Below are 14,547 nucleotides of genomic sequence, written 5' to 3'. Positions count from 1 at the left end.
GCCGTCACCTGCCCCGGTGCTTCCCCGCAGGCTGTCATCAACACCATGTGTGGCCAGGGGATGCAGGCCATGAACTACCTGGAGGCCAGCGAGTTCATCTACACCAACGGCTGCATCGACAAGCTGGTGAACTGGATCCACAGCAACCTCTTCCTGCTGGGGGGCATCGCGCTGGGCTTGGCCATCCCACAGGTAGCCCCCACCTCCCCGGGCTGCACTCTGCTGGGGCCGGAGGGGCTGGTGTTTGCACTCAAACTTGGGGGGGGGGGGGAGTTTCTGCCCCCCATTAGCTCTGGCAGAAGGGAGCAAGGGACAGGCCCAGCCTGCTCGGCATAGCCCCCACGCCCCTGCAGGAGAGTGAGCACCACCGTGTATGGAGCAGGGGTCGTCATCTGGATGAAAAGGGAATGGCCCCTTAGATCTGAAGCCAGGGGATTGGGCACCCCTAGATCTGAGGGGTGTAGCCGGTAATTTGTGCGTCCGCGTGAATTCACGCCCCCCGCGTCAGTGGGTCTGGGGGTGCTAGAAGCATTCAGACTGCAAAGGGCTGGTTCTCCCGCCCCCCCGGTCACGTTTTGACTTTGGGCGTGTAACCAGGGGGAATCCTAAGGTCCTCGAATCGCACTGGTGCCCTGGGCTGAGGAGCGTGGCAGAGCTGTGGCGGGGAGCCTGGGGCTGGAACAGGCTGTGGGTCGGGATCGGCAGAGTTACTGGGGGTGGAGGGAGCCCTCGCCAGGCCCGCTCACCCCTTTACCGGCTCCAGCCTGGGCCATGGCTCTCTCCCCCGAGCACCAGACATAAACGCCGGATATTCTCGTCAATAGCCGTGCGTTTGTCCCATGGCGAGACTCTCTGACGGGCTCAGCCTCGGGAGGGGAGCGCACCGATTGGCCAGCGAGGATGCCGGCCGAGCTCGCCTGTGCCTGAGCTCTCCCCGGCGCGTTCAGCCTGTGGTGCTCTCCTCTCCTTGCAGCTGGTGGGAATCCTGCTCTCCCAGATCCTCATCAACCAGATCAAAGACCAGATCAAGCTGCAGCTCTACAACCAGCAGCACCGAGCAGATCCTTGGTTCTGAAACCCCACCCAGAAGAGCGAGCGCCTCTCGTGCCGTGGCAGGGAGCGGCGTGGGGAGGGACACGCACCCCAGGAGGAAGAAACCACCTGCGTTTTTCCCTGCTATTGCTCACTCTGCCCTGCAGGGGACTGGACAAGGGGGTAGCCCCCAGGAGAGACCCCCAGGCAGCCAGCGAGAGGCTGCTGCGTCTCCGGCATCATCCGTAGCATCCCCGCCCAAGTGACTCACATCTTGGTCCTTTTTGTGGCAGCTTTTTTTTTTTTTAAATAGGGAAAAGAGCAAAAGATTTCCCAGCTGCCCCAGCCCTCTCTGGGAATTGCCTTGAGAGCTGCCTTGGCTGCATCTTCCCCTGGAAGGCTGGTGCATTGGACCCGGGCTGGGCTGGCTGGTACGGAAGGGAGGTAAAGGGGGGGGTTGGCGGTATAATGCGGGTACAAGTGTCTTTCCTCCTGTGTGGCCTTGGAGCATGGGGACGGGGGGCCTAGCCAGCTTCCTGCCCCCCAGGCCTGGACCAGCTGGGAGTGACGCCAGACAGCAGAATGATCAGCCCCTGACCCTGCACTGATCTTTACTGATGCACTGAATCCAGAGAAGCATCAGGAGGGGGCTGCTAAGGGGGGAGGGCTAGAGGATGTAACTAGTGGCCAAAAACCACACGGGGGGGTGGGGGGGGGCTGGGAATGGGATCTGGAGCCCAGCCCTCCAGGGCGCTGACTCCAGTCTGGGGGCACCATCTGACTCTGACGTGGGTCCTGGGCATGGGATGTGAAGCCTCCAGGCTGACGTGACAGCCGCGCCGGGGCTGGTACCCCACGGCACACAGCTGGGTCACCTCGGGGAGGATGTTTTGGGCTCTTGAAAGCTCCCGAGAGGCTGAGTTTCACCCAGCTGATCCCTGTGGCAGGCAGCAGCTCTGGGAAGCCCTGTCTGTGGGGTTGTAGTCTAGCCGGAGGCCCGCGTGGGTCTTGGGTCTGGACTCTTGAGTTCAGTGGACACGGCCAAAGATCGGCGGGGCGCTGGCTACCCCGGGTCCGGCCGCTGTGCCCGCAGCCCCAGGTGCTTGGCTGTGGGAAGGGGCCGAAGCGGCAGATCCTCAAGCAGAGAGCAGAGACAGCGGTGGAGTAGCGTGTCCCGTTCTGGGCACGGAAGAGTCCAGTTGTCAGGGCCATTAATGTAACAGCTTCTACCAGTCTGACTACACCGAAGTCAGTTCCCCCAAGCCTTGAATTTAGGGGTGTTTAAACCCTCAGAGCAGCTGCTCTCTTGCTGAGCTCTCGCTAAGCCGTATGTATAACAATGCTCCTGAATGGGTCCATCTGCAGGGATTGAACCTGCGATCTCTGGCTCTAGAAACGTGGCTGTGGCTGTTTGAGCTGACGGACCAAGTCTGTTAGCTCAGCCACTAACACCCGTAAACCCGTGTAAGCGGCGTCACCCCTAAGGGGGACGAAATCGCACCATTAGCCCAGGTTACACGTGGCAGGAGGAGGTAAGCAGTTTTGTATCCCAACGCTCTATGTCTATCCAACGTTGTTTGCGAGAGAGGCTCGCCCCGTTGTGTAAGGCAGCGATGAGGGGCCATGTGGCAGGAAGCGAGCGGGGTAACAGGCGTTTGCAGTCACCAGCCTGGCGTGGGTGAACCAGGCAGGGTCTGACTGAGAGAACATGAATGAAAAGCAGCACAGCGTCTCTCCCCAGAGGGTTTGCTGCATCCGAACCCGTGGCTGATCCATCTAATTAGTTACCGGCACAGGCAGAAGATACTTGATACTGGAGGGCTCCTGAGCCTAGCAGGCAAAGGTGGAACACAATCCCAGGGCTGGGAATTGGCAAAGTTAAAACTGGAAATATGGTGCAAATTGTTACCGGTGCTGGTAATGGACCATTGGAACAGCTTTCCCAGGGATGGGGCGGCTTCTCCATCTGGTGGGCTCTTTGCTTCGAGGCGGGGTGGCTTTCTAGAAGATGCCCCAATTCAACCACACGTTATGGGCCTGATGCAGGTGTCACTTGGTGGATTTCTCTGGCCCGTGCTGTGCAGGAAGTCAGACAAGATGTCTGTAACAGTCCCTTGCAGCCCTAATGCCTGTGGGTAGTTTATCTTGGCCAGGGGCTGGTGCCAGGTGGGTCAGAGGAAGGAATAACCATCCTTCCCCTCCGCCAGTAACGCTCAGTCAGCGCGCACCCTGCAACCGCCATCAGCTGCACCAAGGTGGAAGGTGAGACCACATGATCTGTGTGTTACCTCTGTGGATGGACATCTGCCCATGTGCTCTCCTGCCCCCAAGAGGCAGCAACAGTCTTCTTGGAACATGCACAGATATATATTTTGAACACTGTACAAAGGGAGGGATCGGCAGAGACTTCTCTCTTTTGGGATGTTTGTAAGTAACACGTGGGTTCTATATTTATCTGTGAAATTAGCTCCTCTGTGATGTGTTCCCTTTGCTTCCGTGGAGAATAAAATCAAATCGGGTTCTGGCTGAAGTTATTTGGTTTTCTCTGTACTGCACCTGCTCTGAAATAAAATGTGTGCCTCTGTTTGCACACACCACTGCCCCCTGCTGGGTGGAATCCTAACAGCTCAGCTGGGTCATACGCACTATATTGCTCACGCAGATTCTCCTTCAGTTCAAGGAGCAGAGGGCTCTGCGTTTTGGAGCAGGAGCATCCGAGGTCTTCGTAGTCGACGGGAGCCTGCTACGCTCCTTGGGTCAGTGCCTAGAACAGAACCACTGTCTGTCAAGCTGGTGGGGTGGCGCTTGTCCCAAGCGTGTGCTGCCCCCGTGGGTAGGGACATGGTGTGGAAGCTGTTCAGCCCCCCGGCCTGACTGAACAGTACTCTGGGAAGGGGAATTGGTTGCTAGCCTGGGGCTGTGCATGTTGGGGAATCTCTCCTAACACATCTGTCTGTTCTGTTTGTCGGCCCCAAATACAGCAGGGGCCTGGCTGGTGACTGGGGCTCGTAGGGGCCTGGTTGGTGACTGGGGCTCCTAGGTGCTATGGGAACGCAACTTGGTAACAGTGCTGGGGACAAGACAGCAGCTCCGGCCCTGCTTTGAGGCCGAGCTGCTGGTCTCGGTGCAGCAATGGCTGGGTGAAATTCGAGGCCAGTGTGATGCACGTCGCGCTGAATCTGCGTGATGATCCCTTTCCAAGCTATGAATCCATCCTGCCGTGCTCCTTGACCTGTGCACCTACGTGCTGGAACCAGGGGTGCTACTCGCTCCTCACCCCTATGCTTGAAGTGGTTTCCATTATATTATATGCAGGGTTTACAGGTTGGTTCAGTGGCGCTTAGCACAGATTGTTCCAGCACGCCTGCCAGGGCAGGGTTGGGCCATTTACGAGGCTGTCCTGTCTACTCATAAGTGCCCCCAGCCCAGCAGACCCCGCGCTGTCAGGAAACTCTTCCTTCTGGTCAGCCAAGCTCTTCCTTCTAATTGTGGCCCATTCCTGCCCTGCCCTGCCCTGCCGAGCTGCAGTGGGCCCTTGTCACGGAGTGTGGGGGAGTCAGGGCCCTGCACCCCCCACTTCCTGTGATTCACTGTGACTCCCAGCCAGCCAGTAAAGCAGAAGGCTTATTAGACAACAGGAACACAGTCAAAACAGAGCTTGTAGGTACAGAAAACAGGACCCCTCAGTCAGGTCCATCTTGGGGGGCAGGGAGCTCAGACTCCGGTGCAGGGCCTCCCGCCGTTTTCCTAGCCAGCTCCAAACTGAACCCCCCTCCAGCCGTCTCCCCCCAGCCACACACCCTGGCTCCTCCTCCAGCCTTTGTCCAGATTCCTGGGCTCAGGTTGCGTGCTCAAGTATCGTCCCTCAAGTGGTCACACCCTGATATCCCACCACCATCAGTATTGATGCAGACAGTAAACTAGTAAAACTCCCACGCAACATTACCAGTTTAATACTCCCTACTCCGTCGCATCTCTTTCCCCCCTTCGAGACTGAACTGAGCGGGGTCAGTCTAACCAGTGAGCTGGCGGAGTTCAAGGTCCCCTCTCCGGGGCAATGCATCTGCTATCACATTGGCACTCCTCTTCACATGGACCATGTCCCTATCGTAATCCTGCAGGAGCAGGCTCCACCTCAGGAGCTTGGCGTTGGCTCCTTTCATCTAGTGGAGCCAGAGTGGGGAGAGTGGTCGGTGTACACGGTGAGGTGTCGCCCAAAGAGATATGGTGCTAGCTTCACCATGGCCAGGCATTCCTTCTCGATGGCCGCATGGTTTTGCTCCCGAGGTAACTTCTTGCTCAAGTACATGATGAGATGTCTCCTCCTTTTCATCAGCCTGCATTGACACCGCCCCCAGTCCCGTGTCTGAGGCGTCGGTGAACACCATAAAGGCTTGTCAAAGTCGGGTTACCAGAACTGGGCCACTGACCAGAGCCTCCTTCAGCGCACAGAGAGCCCTCTGGCACTGCTCAGTCCAGACCACCTTGTCTGGCTTCTCCTTCTTGCACAGCTCAGTGATGAGGGCGGCTATGGAGCTAAAGTGGGGCAGGCACAAATCTTTGATAATATCCTGCCATCCCAATAAAGGCTTGGACCTGCCTTTTGGTTTGGGGAGCGGGACAGTCTCTGATCACCTCCACCTTGACTAGTTCTGGCTTTAGGCAGCCGCTCCCCACCCAATGGCCCAGGTAAGATACTTCAGCCATCCCCACCTTGCACTTCTCAGCCTTTACCGTCAGCCCAGTCTCCTAGAGTCAGTCCAGCACTTGTTTAACCTGGAAACGGTCCTCCCAGGTCTGGCTAAAGACACAGATGTCATCAATGTACCCCAGGCAAAACTCTCCATCCCTCTCAGTAACTGATGCACCAGGCGCTGGAAGGTGGCCGGCGCTCCCTTGAGGCCGAAAGGCAGGGCCAGGAACTCAGAGCCCTAGAGGGGTGATAAAGGCAGATTTCAGCCTGGCATCTGTGTCCAGTGGCACTTGCCAGTAGCCCTTTGTAAGATCCATGGTGGTGAGGTACCGAGCGCCTCCCAGCTTGTCCAGGAGCTCGTCAGGCCTGGGCATGGGGTAGGCATCAGACACAGTGATGGCACTGAGCTTCCGATAGTCCACACAGAGCCGGATCGACCCGTCCTTCTTGGAGACCAGCACCACAGGTGAGGCCCAAGGGCTGGAAGACGGCTGGATCACCCCCAGAGCCAGCATGTCCCTGACCTCTCTTTCCAGGTCCTGAGCAGTTTTCCCTGTGACTCGGAATGGGGAGCATCTTGTAGGCAGGTGCGATCCTGTCTCCACCCGGTGGACAGTCAGATTAGCGAGTGGAAAACAGCTGTGGGTACAGATGCAGCACCCCTCTGATCTCAGCTTGCTGGGCAGGGGTCAGCTGATCAGAGAGGGGGATTGTTTCCAGGGGGGAGCCAGCTCCTGTCCCAGGAAATAGATCTACTAAAGGATCATCTCCCTGCTCCTCCCAATGTCCACACACGGCCAACACCACATTCCCCCTGTCATAACCCCCTTCCACTTAGGAAGGAACAATCAGTTTCACACATACAGAATGGGAAGAGACTGTCTAGGAAGGAGTGCGGCAGAAAGGGATCTAGGGGTCATAGTGGACCACAAGCTAAATATGAGTCAACAGTGTGATGCTGTTGCAAAAAAAGCAAACATGATTCTGGGATGTATTAACAGGTGTGTTGTGAGCAAGACATGAGAAGCTCTACTCGGCGCTGGTTAGGCCTCAGCTGGAGTATTGTGTCCAGTTCTGGGCACCGCATTTCAAGAAAGATGTGGAGAAATTGGAGAGAGTCCAGAGAAGAGCAACAAGAATGATTAAAGGTCTTGAGAACATGACCTATGAAGGGAGGCTGAAAGAACTGGGTTTGTTTAGTTTGGAAAAGAGAAGACTGAGAGGGGACATGAGAGCAGTTTTCAGGTGTCTAAAAGGGTTTCATAAGGATGAGGGAGAAAACTTGTTCACCTTAGCCTCTAAGGATAGAACAAGAAGCAATGGGCTTAAACTGCAGCAAGGGAGGTTTAGGTTGGACATTAGGAAAAAGTTCCTGTCAGGGTGGTTAAACACTGGAATAAACTGCCTAGGGAGGTTGTGGAATCTCCATCTCTGGAGATATTTAAGAGTAGGTTAGATAAATGTCTATCAGGGATGGTCTAGACAGTATTTGGTCCTGCCATGAGGGCAGGGGACTGGACTCGATGACCTCTCGAGGTCCCTTCCAGTCCTAGAGTCTATGAATCTATGAATCTATAATATGGCTTCATCATATTGACATGGTACACCTGGTGGTGGTGTGCCCGGTTCGACAGCTCCACCACATCGTTTACCTCATTTAGTTGCTTGACAGCCTTGAAAGGGCCTTCCCAGGCGGCCTGGAGTTTTTCTTCTCACAGGGATGAGAACCATCACCCGGTGGCGAAGGCGCGGGCCCGCGCCATGCGGTCATACCGGACCTTCTGTTTCCTCTGGGCTCTGGCCAGATTCTGCTTGGCCAGGCCCATGAGCTCAGCCAGTCTTTCTCGGAAGGTCAGGCCATACTCCACCACTGACTCTCCATCGGGAGTGGCCTTCCCCTCCATTCGTCTCTCATCAGGTCCAGGGGCCCCCTTGTCCTTCCATATAACAGTTCAAAAGGCGAAAACCTGGTAGACTCCTGGGGCACTTCCCTGTAAGCGAGCAGCAGGTGAGGTAGGTACCAAGTTCATACTCCTTACCCCGTCACAGCCCTCTCCTCCCTTGCGGGTTACATGACGGCAAAGTGAGCTCACAGAAGTACGACTCTCTCTTCCCACACGCCCCTTCTCCCACCCCATCCTCTGTGAAAGGGGCTCAGGGTCTTGAGCTGAGATTGCTCCTTGGCATCCCAACAAACTGGGTCCTGGGCTGTTTGGAAGAGGGCCAGCAGCTGCATAGGCTCCACCTCAGCTGCTTCCGACCCCCCCACCCGCACCCCTTGCGAGTCCAGAAGCTGGAGCTGGCCCCAGGCCCCCTCCCTGGAAACAGGCCCCTTGATGCCTTCCCTGGCTCTGACGGCTCCAGCCCTGCTGCAGCGCTCGCTCGCTGTGAAGGTGGGTGGGTTTTCCTGCGGCTGGCTCCATTCAGCTTGCAGGGAAAGGCAGGGAGGGCTCAGCCCTGGCTGGAGCTGCCAGCATTGGGCTCGGTGTGTGGTCCCCCTGCGTGTCTCCTCTTCCCCCTCCCCCCACCCCAGCTCCTTGGCCAGGTTTCAGCTCCACGGGCTGGGAGGGACAGTCAGGGAATCGGCGCTGGTGTCTCCCGGGGGCGAGGGAGACTGGGACGAGTGTAAAAGAGCAGCGTCCAGTCCGGCCCTGCGGCTGGAGGACCCAGCTGCGAGCAGATTTTCTTGCTGGAGAAAGCTAGATCGTCTCTGTGCAAAGGACTGTGGGGGTGGCCTGGGGAGTGCAGCCCAAACGCCCTGTGTGTGAGTAAGGCAAGGCATGGCCGAGTTGCACTGCACACACCTATCCCGGTGTGCTAATGCAGGGGCCTCTGTTCAGGGCTAGGAGGAAGGCTGGACTGAAGAAACAGCCCTGCTTCTCAACGCCTTTGGAGCCGACAAATTGTCCTGCAAGCCTCCATAGTCCCACAATCCTTTGCAGCAGGGATTTGCATCCTGGCCGTCTCTTTTCTTCCACTTTGGGGTGTGGGCGTTGTGCCTGGGGAGTATCCCCCCTGCATCACAGCTGGGTCCTGTCCCACCAGCTGAGCGGCCCCTGGGTAGAGAATACGGCAGCCTGCATTTCCGAGTTCTGCTGGGGTGAGCCCTGGCTCAGAAGCCAACACCGGAGACCGGGGCTGGTTAAAGGACTGTCCTCGATCAGGGCTGAGCCCCAGGGGGAGCAGCTCTGGCCGATAGCACTGGACAGTCTCCTATAAGGAGGAAAACTTCCTTTGATGGACTTTCTTGTGTTCCCTCAGGGGAGCAGCTGTGTGTCTGTGTCCCCACATCATAGGCCTTGGCCCTCCAACCGAGCCGGACAGGCGTGGGACTTCAGGCACGGCCTCTGAAGGAACGGCTGGAGCCAGGGCCGTCAAATGAGATAAGGGAGGCCTAGTTCAGTGTTACAAGGGGGACAGCAATTCCCGCCCCTGAGGCCTGCCCATCTCTCTCTTGTTAATGTCTCTGTAACACACACGGGACAGGCAGGAGATGAGATCTCTGCTGAAGCTGTTCCATTGCTGTCCTGTCAATTAAAGGCAGAGAAAGAGCCTGCTCCGCATATCTGGTTCTCCAAAGAGACCTCCAGAAAAACGGGGGAAAGCCAGACTGGAGGTTTCTAAGACAAGCACCAAGCAGGGGGAAAAAAATAATCTTCCACACCCTCCTTAGACCTCCCAAAAGCCACAACCCAGCTCTTGCTCTTTACTAATCACCTAGAAGGAGCAGCTTGATCTGCTGTTTGTATGAATAGTGCCTGGAGAGGCCAACTGTGCTCAGAGCCCCATTGTGCTAGGAGCTGTATAAACACACAGTAAGACCCCCTTCCACTCCCAAAGAGTTTGTCAAGCTCCTTGGAGTGACTCGGGGGTACCAACCTCAGGGCAGCCTGTTAAGTAGTAAGTTACACCCCCCAAATTGGCTGTGAGTTCTATAGATAGATAGATTTCACCCTGTATTTGGTGTGAACTCTGGCACTACACCAGCCTTAACATGGTGTCACAGTCCCCATGGGGGCTCGGTGCCTGGCACTGTAGATTAGCAGGTTGTTGGAGCGCCAGCATGTGTAACCCACACCTCTGGGGGTGGTGTTCTGTCCCATCGAGTGGCACCGAGACCACGTAGAGAGAGATTAATGAGTCTACGCTACAGCCTGAGCGAACAGGCAGTTGGCTTTTAGCTCATGTGGCAGAGGCTCATGCACTAAGTCAGGGGTCTCAAACACGCGGCCCGCGGGCCGCATGCGGCCCGCGGAGCTCTTCCCTGCGGCCCGCGGAGCTCCCCAGGGCCGCCCAGAGGGGGGGGCAAAGGGGGCAATTTGCCCCGGGCCCCAGGCTCCGCAGGGGCCCCCAAGAGAAAAGCGGAGGCTCCCACCTCCGCCCCTCTCCTGGAGCCTTGGCGCATAGAGCGCCGAGTCTCCGTCCGAGCGCCTGAGCCCCGCCCCGATCCGAGCCGCGTGGGGAGGGGGCGGGGCTGGGAGCTCTGGGCTGAGTGCTGCGCTCGGCGTGGAGCTCACAGCCCCGCCCCCTCACCACGCGGCTCTGAGCGGGACGAAGCTCAGGCCTCGCCGGAGACGCGCTCGGGTAAAGGGGGGGGAAGCGGGACCCGCCGGGGCCGGGGCCGGGCCGTGGGGGGGGAAGGGAAGCGAGACCCGCCGGGCCGGGCCGGGGGGGGGGGGCGGGAAGCGAGACCCGCCGGGGCCGGGCCGGGCCAGGCCGGGCCGGGGGTGTGTGAAGGGAAGCGAGACCCGCCGGGCCGGGCCGGGCGGTGGGGGAGGGAAGCGAGACCCGCCGGGGCCGGGCCGGGCCGGGCCGGGGGGGGGGTGGGGAAGCGAGTCCCGCCCGGGCCGGGCCGGGGGGGGGGAAGGGAAGCGAGACCCGCCGGGCCGGGCCGGGGGTGGGGAAGGGAAGCGAGACCCGCCGGGGCCGGGCCGGGGCGGGGGTGGGGAAGGGAAGCGAGACCCGCCGGGGCCGGGCCGGGGGGTGGGGGAGGGAAGCGGGACCGGCCGGGGCCGGGGTGGGAAGCGGGACCGGCCGGGGTGGGGAAAAGAGGGACCCGCCGCCGCCGAAGCGCAGCCCGGTCTTCGGCGGTGGGGGGCCCCTTCTGTTCCGGGACCCGCCACCTAAGTGCCCCACCGCCAAGCCACCAAACAGCTGTTGGTGGCGCTTAGCACTTTCCAGGAGGGAGGGGGGAGGAGCGGGGAGCCGCGCGCTTAGGGGAGGAGGTGGAGAAGAGACAGGGCAGGGGCGGGGCCTCATGGAAGGGGTGGATTGGGGGTGGGGCCAGGGGCAGCAAGGGGGCGTGTCAGTGATGCGGCCCTCGGGCCAATGCACTAGTCCTCATGCGGCCCTCGGGGTCATTTGAGTTTGAGACCCCTGCACTAAGTTCCAGAGGTCCCAGGTTTGATCCCGACGACCAGCATCTGCATTGTCGGCGTTACACATGCAGCTTGTTTCAGGGGTGATACATTTGGGTCCCACCTCCCTCCCCCCACCTCTAGGTTTTGTGGGTTGCTGAAGGCCCCCCCCCCCGGCATTTGTCTACCCTTTCCATGAATGGTGCTCCATGGGCAGCACCCAGGGGAACTAGTGGGGACCAGACCCTGCCGGTTTTTATCCTCACGTTGTTGCTCTGAATTGGCGGCAGTGGTAAAAACATCCATGCTGCCTTCAGCATGAGTGCACCACAAGCGGGTCTGCACCACGGGCAGGGCGCTGGTGGGCACGTAGCACAAAACCTGGGGCAACGGCAGCCTGGAACCAGAGGGGAAATTCTAGTGCAAAGGGACTGTTGGTTTTTTATGTCTAGTCTGTCCAGCATCTAGCACACTGGGGCTTAAAAGTGGCTTGGACAATCTACAGGCGTATGAATGAGCTAATACATCGCTCTTCTATAGGCAGTTACCTAATAATCGATCGCATTAATATGTAATAGATATTTAAATACATTCTGGAGTGATACAAAATCCACTTACAGGATTTACTGGACATGAACGATCACAGATCTGGGCCGGAGACGGGGAACTTCCAAAAACCTTAGGTTGATGGGGGAGGGGCATTAGCAGCCCCAAACTACTGCCCTAGATCAGTGGTTCTCAGCTGGGGTATATGTATCATTGGGGGTGCACAGGGGTCTTCCAGGGAGTACTCAGCTCATCTAGATATTTGCCTAGTTTTACAACAGGCTACGCTAAAAGCATTAGCGAAGTTAGTATGAACTAAAATTTCATGCAATGACTTGTTTATACTGTTCTACCTATGATAGACTGAAATGTAAGTACAGGATTTATATTCCAATTGATTTATTTTATAGTCATATGGTGGTAATGAGAAACTCAGCACTTTTTTCAGTACTAGTGCGCTGGGGCACTTTTGTATTCTTAGGTCTGATTTTGAAAGCAAGTAGTGTTTAAGTGAGAGGAAACGCAAGACAAATCAGACTCCTGAAAGAGGTACAGGAGTCTGGGAAGGTTGAGAACCACGGCCCTAGATTGGGGGGGGGGGTTAACCTTTTTTCATTTGTGGACCCCTAAAAATTTTCAAATGGAGGAGTGGCCCCCTTTGGAAATCTTAGACAGTCTGGGGACCCCCAGGGGTTCACAGCCCACCACTTGAAAACCATGGCCTGGGAGGGTTTGGACTCTGATCCAAAAACAGGGCTGCAGAGAGAGACTTTGAATGGAAGACAGATTTGGAGCAAGGATTCAGATGGAGGTTGTGGCTCTTTACATCACAGACTATCAGGGTTGGAAGGGCCCCCAGGAGGTATCTAGTCCAACCCCCTGCTCACCACAGGACCAATCCCCAGACAGATTTTTGCCCTAGAGATCCCTAAATGGCTCCCTTAAGGATTGAGCTCACAACCCTGGATTTAGCAGGCCAGTGCTCAAACCCCTGAGCTCTCCCTCATGAACGCCAGGTCGTTTTCAAGCCCAGGGCACTTCCAGACCTGGCCTAGATGACCTCCGGAGGTCTCCTCCCCCCCTAAGAGTCTATGATCGTGTGAACGTGGCTTCCCTGGCAGAGGGCAGGGCCCAGAATCCGGCTCGGCTGCCGAAGGGCCGTGGAACCAACTGGAGTTGGACCAAGACACACACATCCCCCTCCCCCGGGGGCACCCTGCCGTCCCTTTGTCCTGCCCAAAATGTGCCCTAAGCGCTCCAGCCACAGGGTCTCCCTCCGGCTCGCGTCTCCCTGCCTGCGGAGCGCTCCCCGGTGCGGGGGGGGGGCTCCGGGGCTCCCCGTTACTTGCAGCCAGAGCCCCCGGCTGGGAAGCCAGGCGAGGGGCGTCCCTTCGCCCGCCGCGCGGAGCAGGGGGCGGGCCCCGCTCGCTCTTTCTGGCTCCCTCCAGCCGGCCCATTCCTGAGCCCGGATCCGGGACAACAAAGGAGGCAGGGAAGGAGAAGGCGCAAGACCCGTTTCTAGCGGGAGGAGGCGGCGGCGGATCCCGGAGGGGGGGGGCGGGGCTGTTTCCCAACTTTCCCTGGCAAACTTTTTGGCAAACTTTTCGGGCTGTTGCGCGCAAGAAAGGGATCGGGGGGGGGGGGCGTTTCCAGGCCCGTCCCACCCACCGGCGGGCCCGTGGGGGGCGGGGGGAGCGAAGGGGGCCGGCGGGGGGGTGGGCATTGGGGGGGGGTCGCTAGGATGAGCCTGGCGGCGGGGGGGCCGCGGGGCGAGGCTGCCCAAGATGGCTGGGAGTTTGCAGAGTGGCCCGCGGCCCCGGGGCCCGGCTCGCCCTAGGGGAGGCGAGGGGGCGCTGGGGATGGGCCCGGCGCGGGGCCCCCTGCTCTGGGGGCTGCTGCTGCTGCTGCTGAGCCCGGGCCCGGGGCCGCCCGCCTGCCGCGGGGCGCAGCCCAACGCCTCGGCCGCCCGGGACCGCTGCAAGCGAGCGGCGCCCTGCGAGCGCCTCCGCTCCACCGCCTGCCTGGGCTCGGCGCTGCCCTACGCCGCCACCTCCACGCTGCTGGCCGCCGACTCGGGCTCCCAGGAGGAGGCGCACGACAAGCTGCTGCTCTGGTCCGGTACGAGGGCGGGGGGCCGGGGCAGGGGGGGCAGGGCACAGGGGGCTGAGGGTTAATGTGGGGGGCACAGAACATGGGGGCAGGGCATGGGGTGCTGGGGGTTAATGTGGGGGGCACAGAACATGGGGGCAGGGCACGGGGGGCTGAGGGTTAATGTGGGGGGCACAGAACATGGGGGCAGGGCACGGGGGGCTGAGGGTTAATGTGGGGGGCACAGAACATGGGGGCAGGGGGAGTGGGCAGGGCATGGGGTGCTGGGGGTTAATGAGGGGGGCACAGAACATGGGGGCAGGGGGAGTGGGCAGGGCACAGGGTGCTGGGGGTTAATGCCAGGGAGGGGGCAGGATATAGGGGGTGGGGGGCTAATGCAAGAGGGTGGGCTACGGGGCCAGGGGGCAAATGCACAGGGTACAGCATGGGGTCTGGGGCCAGTGCAGGGGGAGGGGGCAGGGCTTGGGGTGCTGGGGACCAATGCAGGGGGGTAGGCGATGGGGCCAGGGGGCAAATGCATGGGGCAGGGCATGGGGGCAAATTCAGGGGGAGCGGGCAGGTCATGTAGGGAGCCTGGGGGGATGGGGCAGGGCATGGGGGAAGGGCTGTGGGCAAATGCAGGGGGAGGGGTGGGCCATGCAGGAGGCTTAGGGGAGGGGGCGCATCATGGGGCGCTGGGGGCAAATGCAGGAGGTATTGGGGGGGAAGTGCTGGGGGGGCACAGGATGGGTTCAGAGGGAGCCTGGAGGAGCCTGGGGACAGGCCATACAGGCGTGTTATGGGGCCATTGGGTCTAAAAGGAGGGGGTAT

At 59.3% G+C, this 14,547-nt stretch overlaps 2 protein-coding genes across 3 annotated transcripts in view; both read left to right on the top strand.

Moving 5' to 3' along the window:
* Positions 1-1,736, top strand: part of LOC123375078 (tetraspanin-33) — a 35,034-nt gene extending 33,298 nt beyond the window's left edge. For both annotated transcript variants that reach the window (XM_045025685.1, XM_045025693.1), the window contains exons 7-8: positions 31-192; positions 974-1,736. In XM_045025685.1, coding sequence (XP_044881620.1) covers positions 31-192; positions 974-1,075 — 264 coding nt within the window. In that variant the 3' untranslated portion in view covers positions 1,076-1,736. The remainder of the gene's footprint in view (positions 1-30; positions 193-973) is intronic.
* Positions 1,737-13,377: 11,641 nt separating this feature from the next.
* LOC123375072 (smoothened homolog) overlaps positions 13,378-14,547 on the top strand; it is a 39,684-nt gene continuing 38,514 nt past the window's right edge. Inside the window, exon 1 of the mRNA XM_045025674.1 lies at positions 13,378-13,746. Within this exon, the coding sequence (XP_044881609.1) occupies positions 13,413-13,746 (334 nt within the window). The 5' untranslated portion in view covers positions 13,378-13,412. The remainder of the gene's footprint in view (positions 13,747-14,547) is intronic.

Source organism: Mauremys mutica, chromosome 1 (genome assembly GCF_020497125.1).
Source record: "Mauremys mutica isolate MM-2020 ecotype Southern chromosome 1, ASM2049712v1, whole genome shotgun sequence".
In the NCBI taxonomy this organism is placed as follows: Eukaryota; Metazoa; Chordata; order Testudines; family Geoemydidae; genus Mauremys; species Mauremys mutica.
This window is presented reverse-complemented; position numbering and strand designations above follow the sequence as displayed.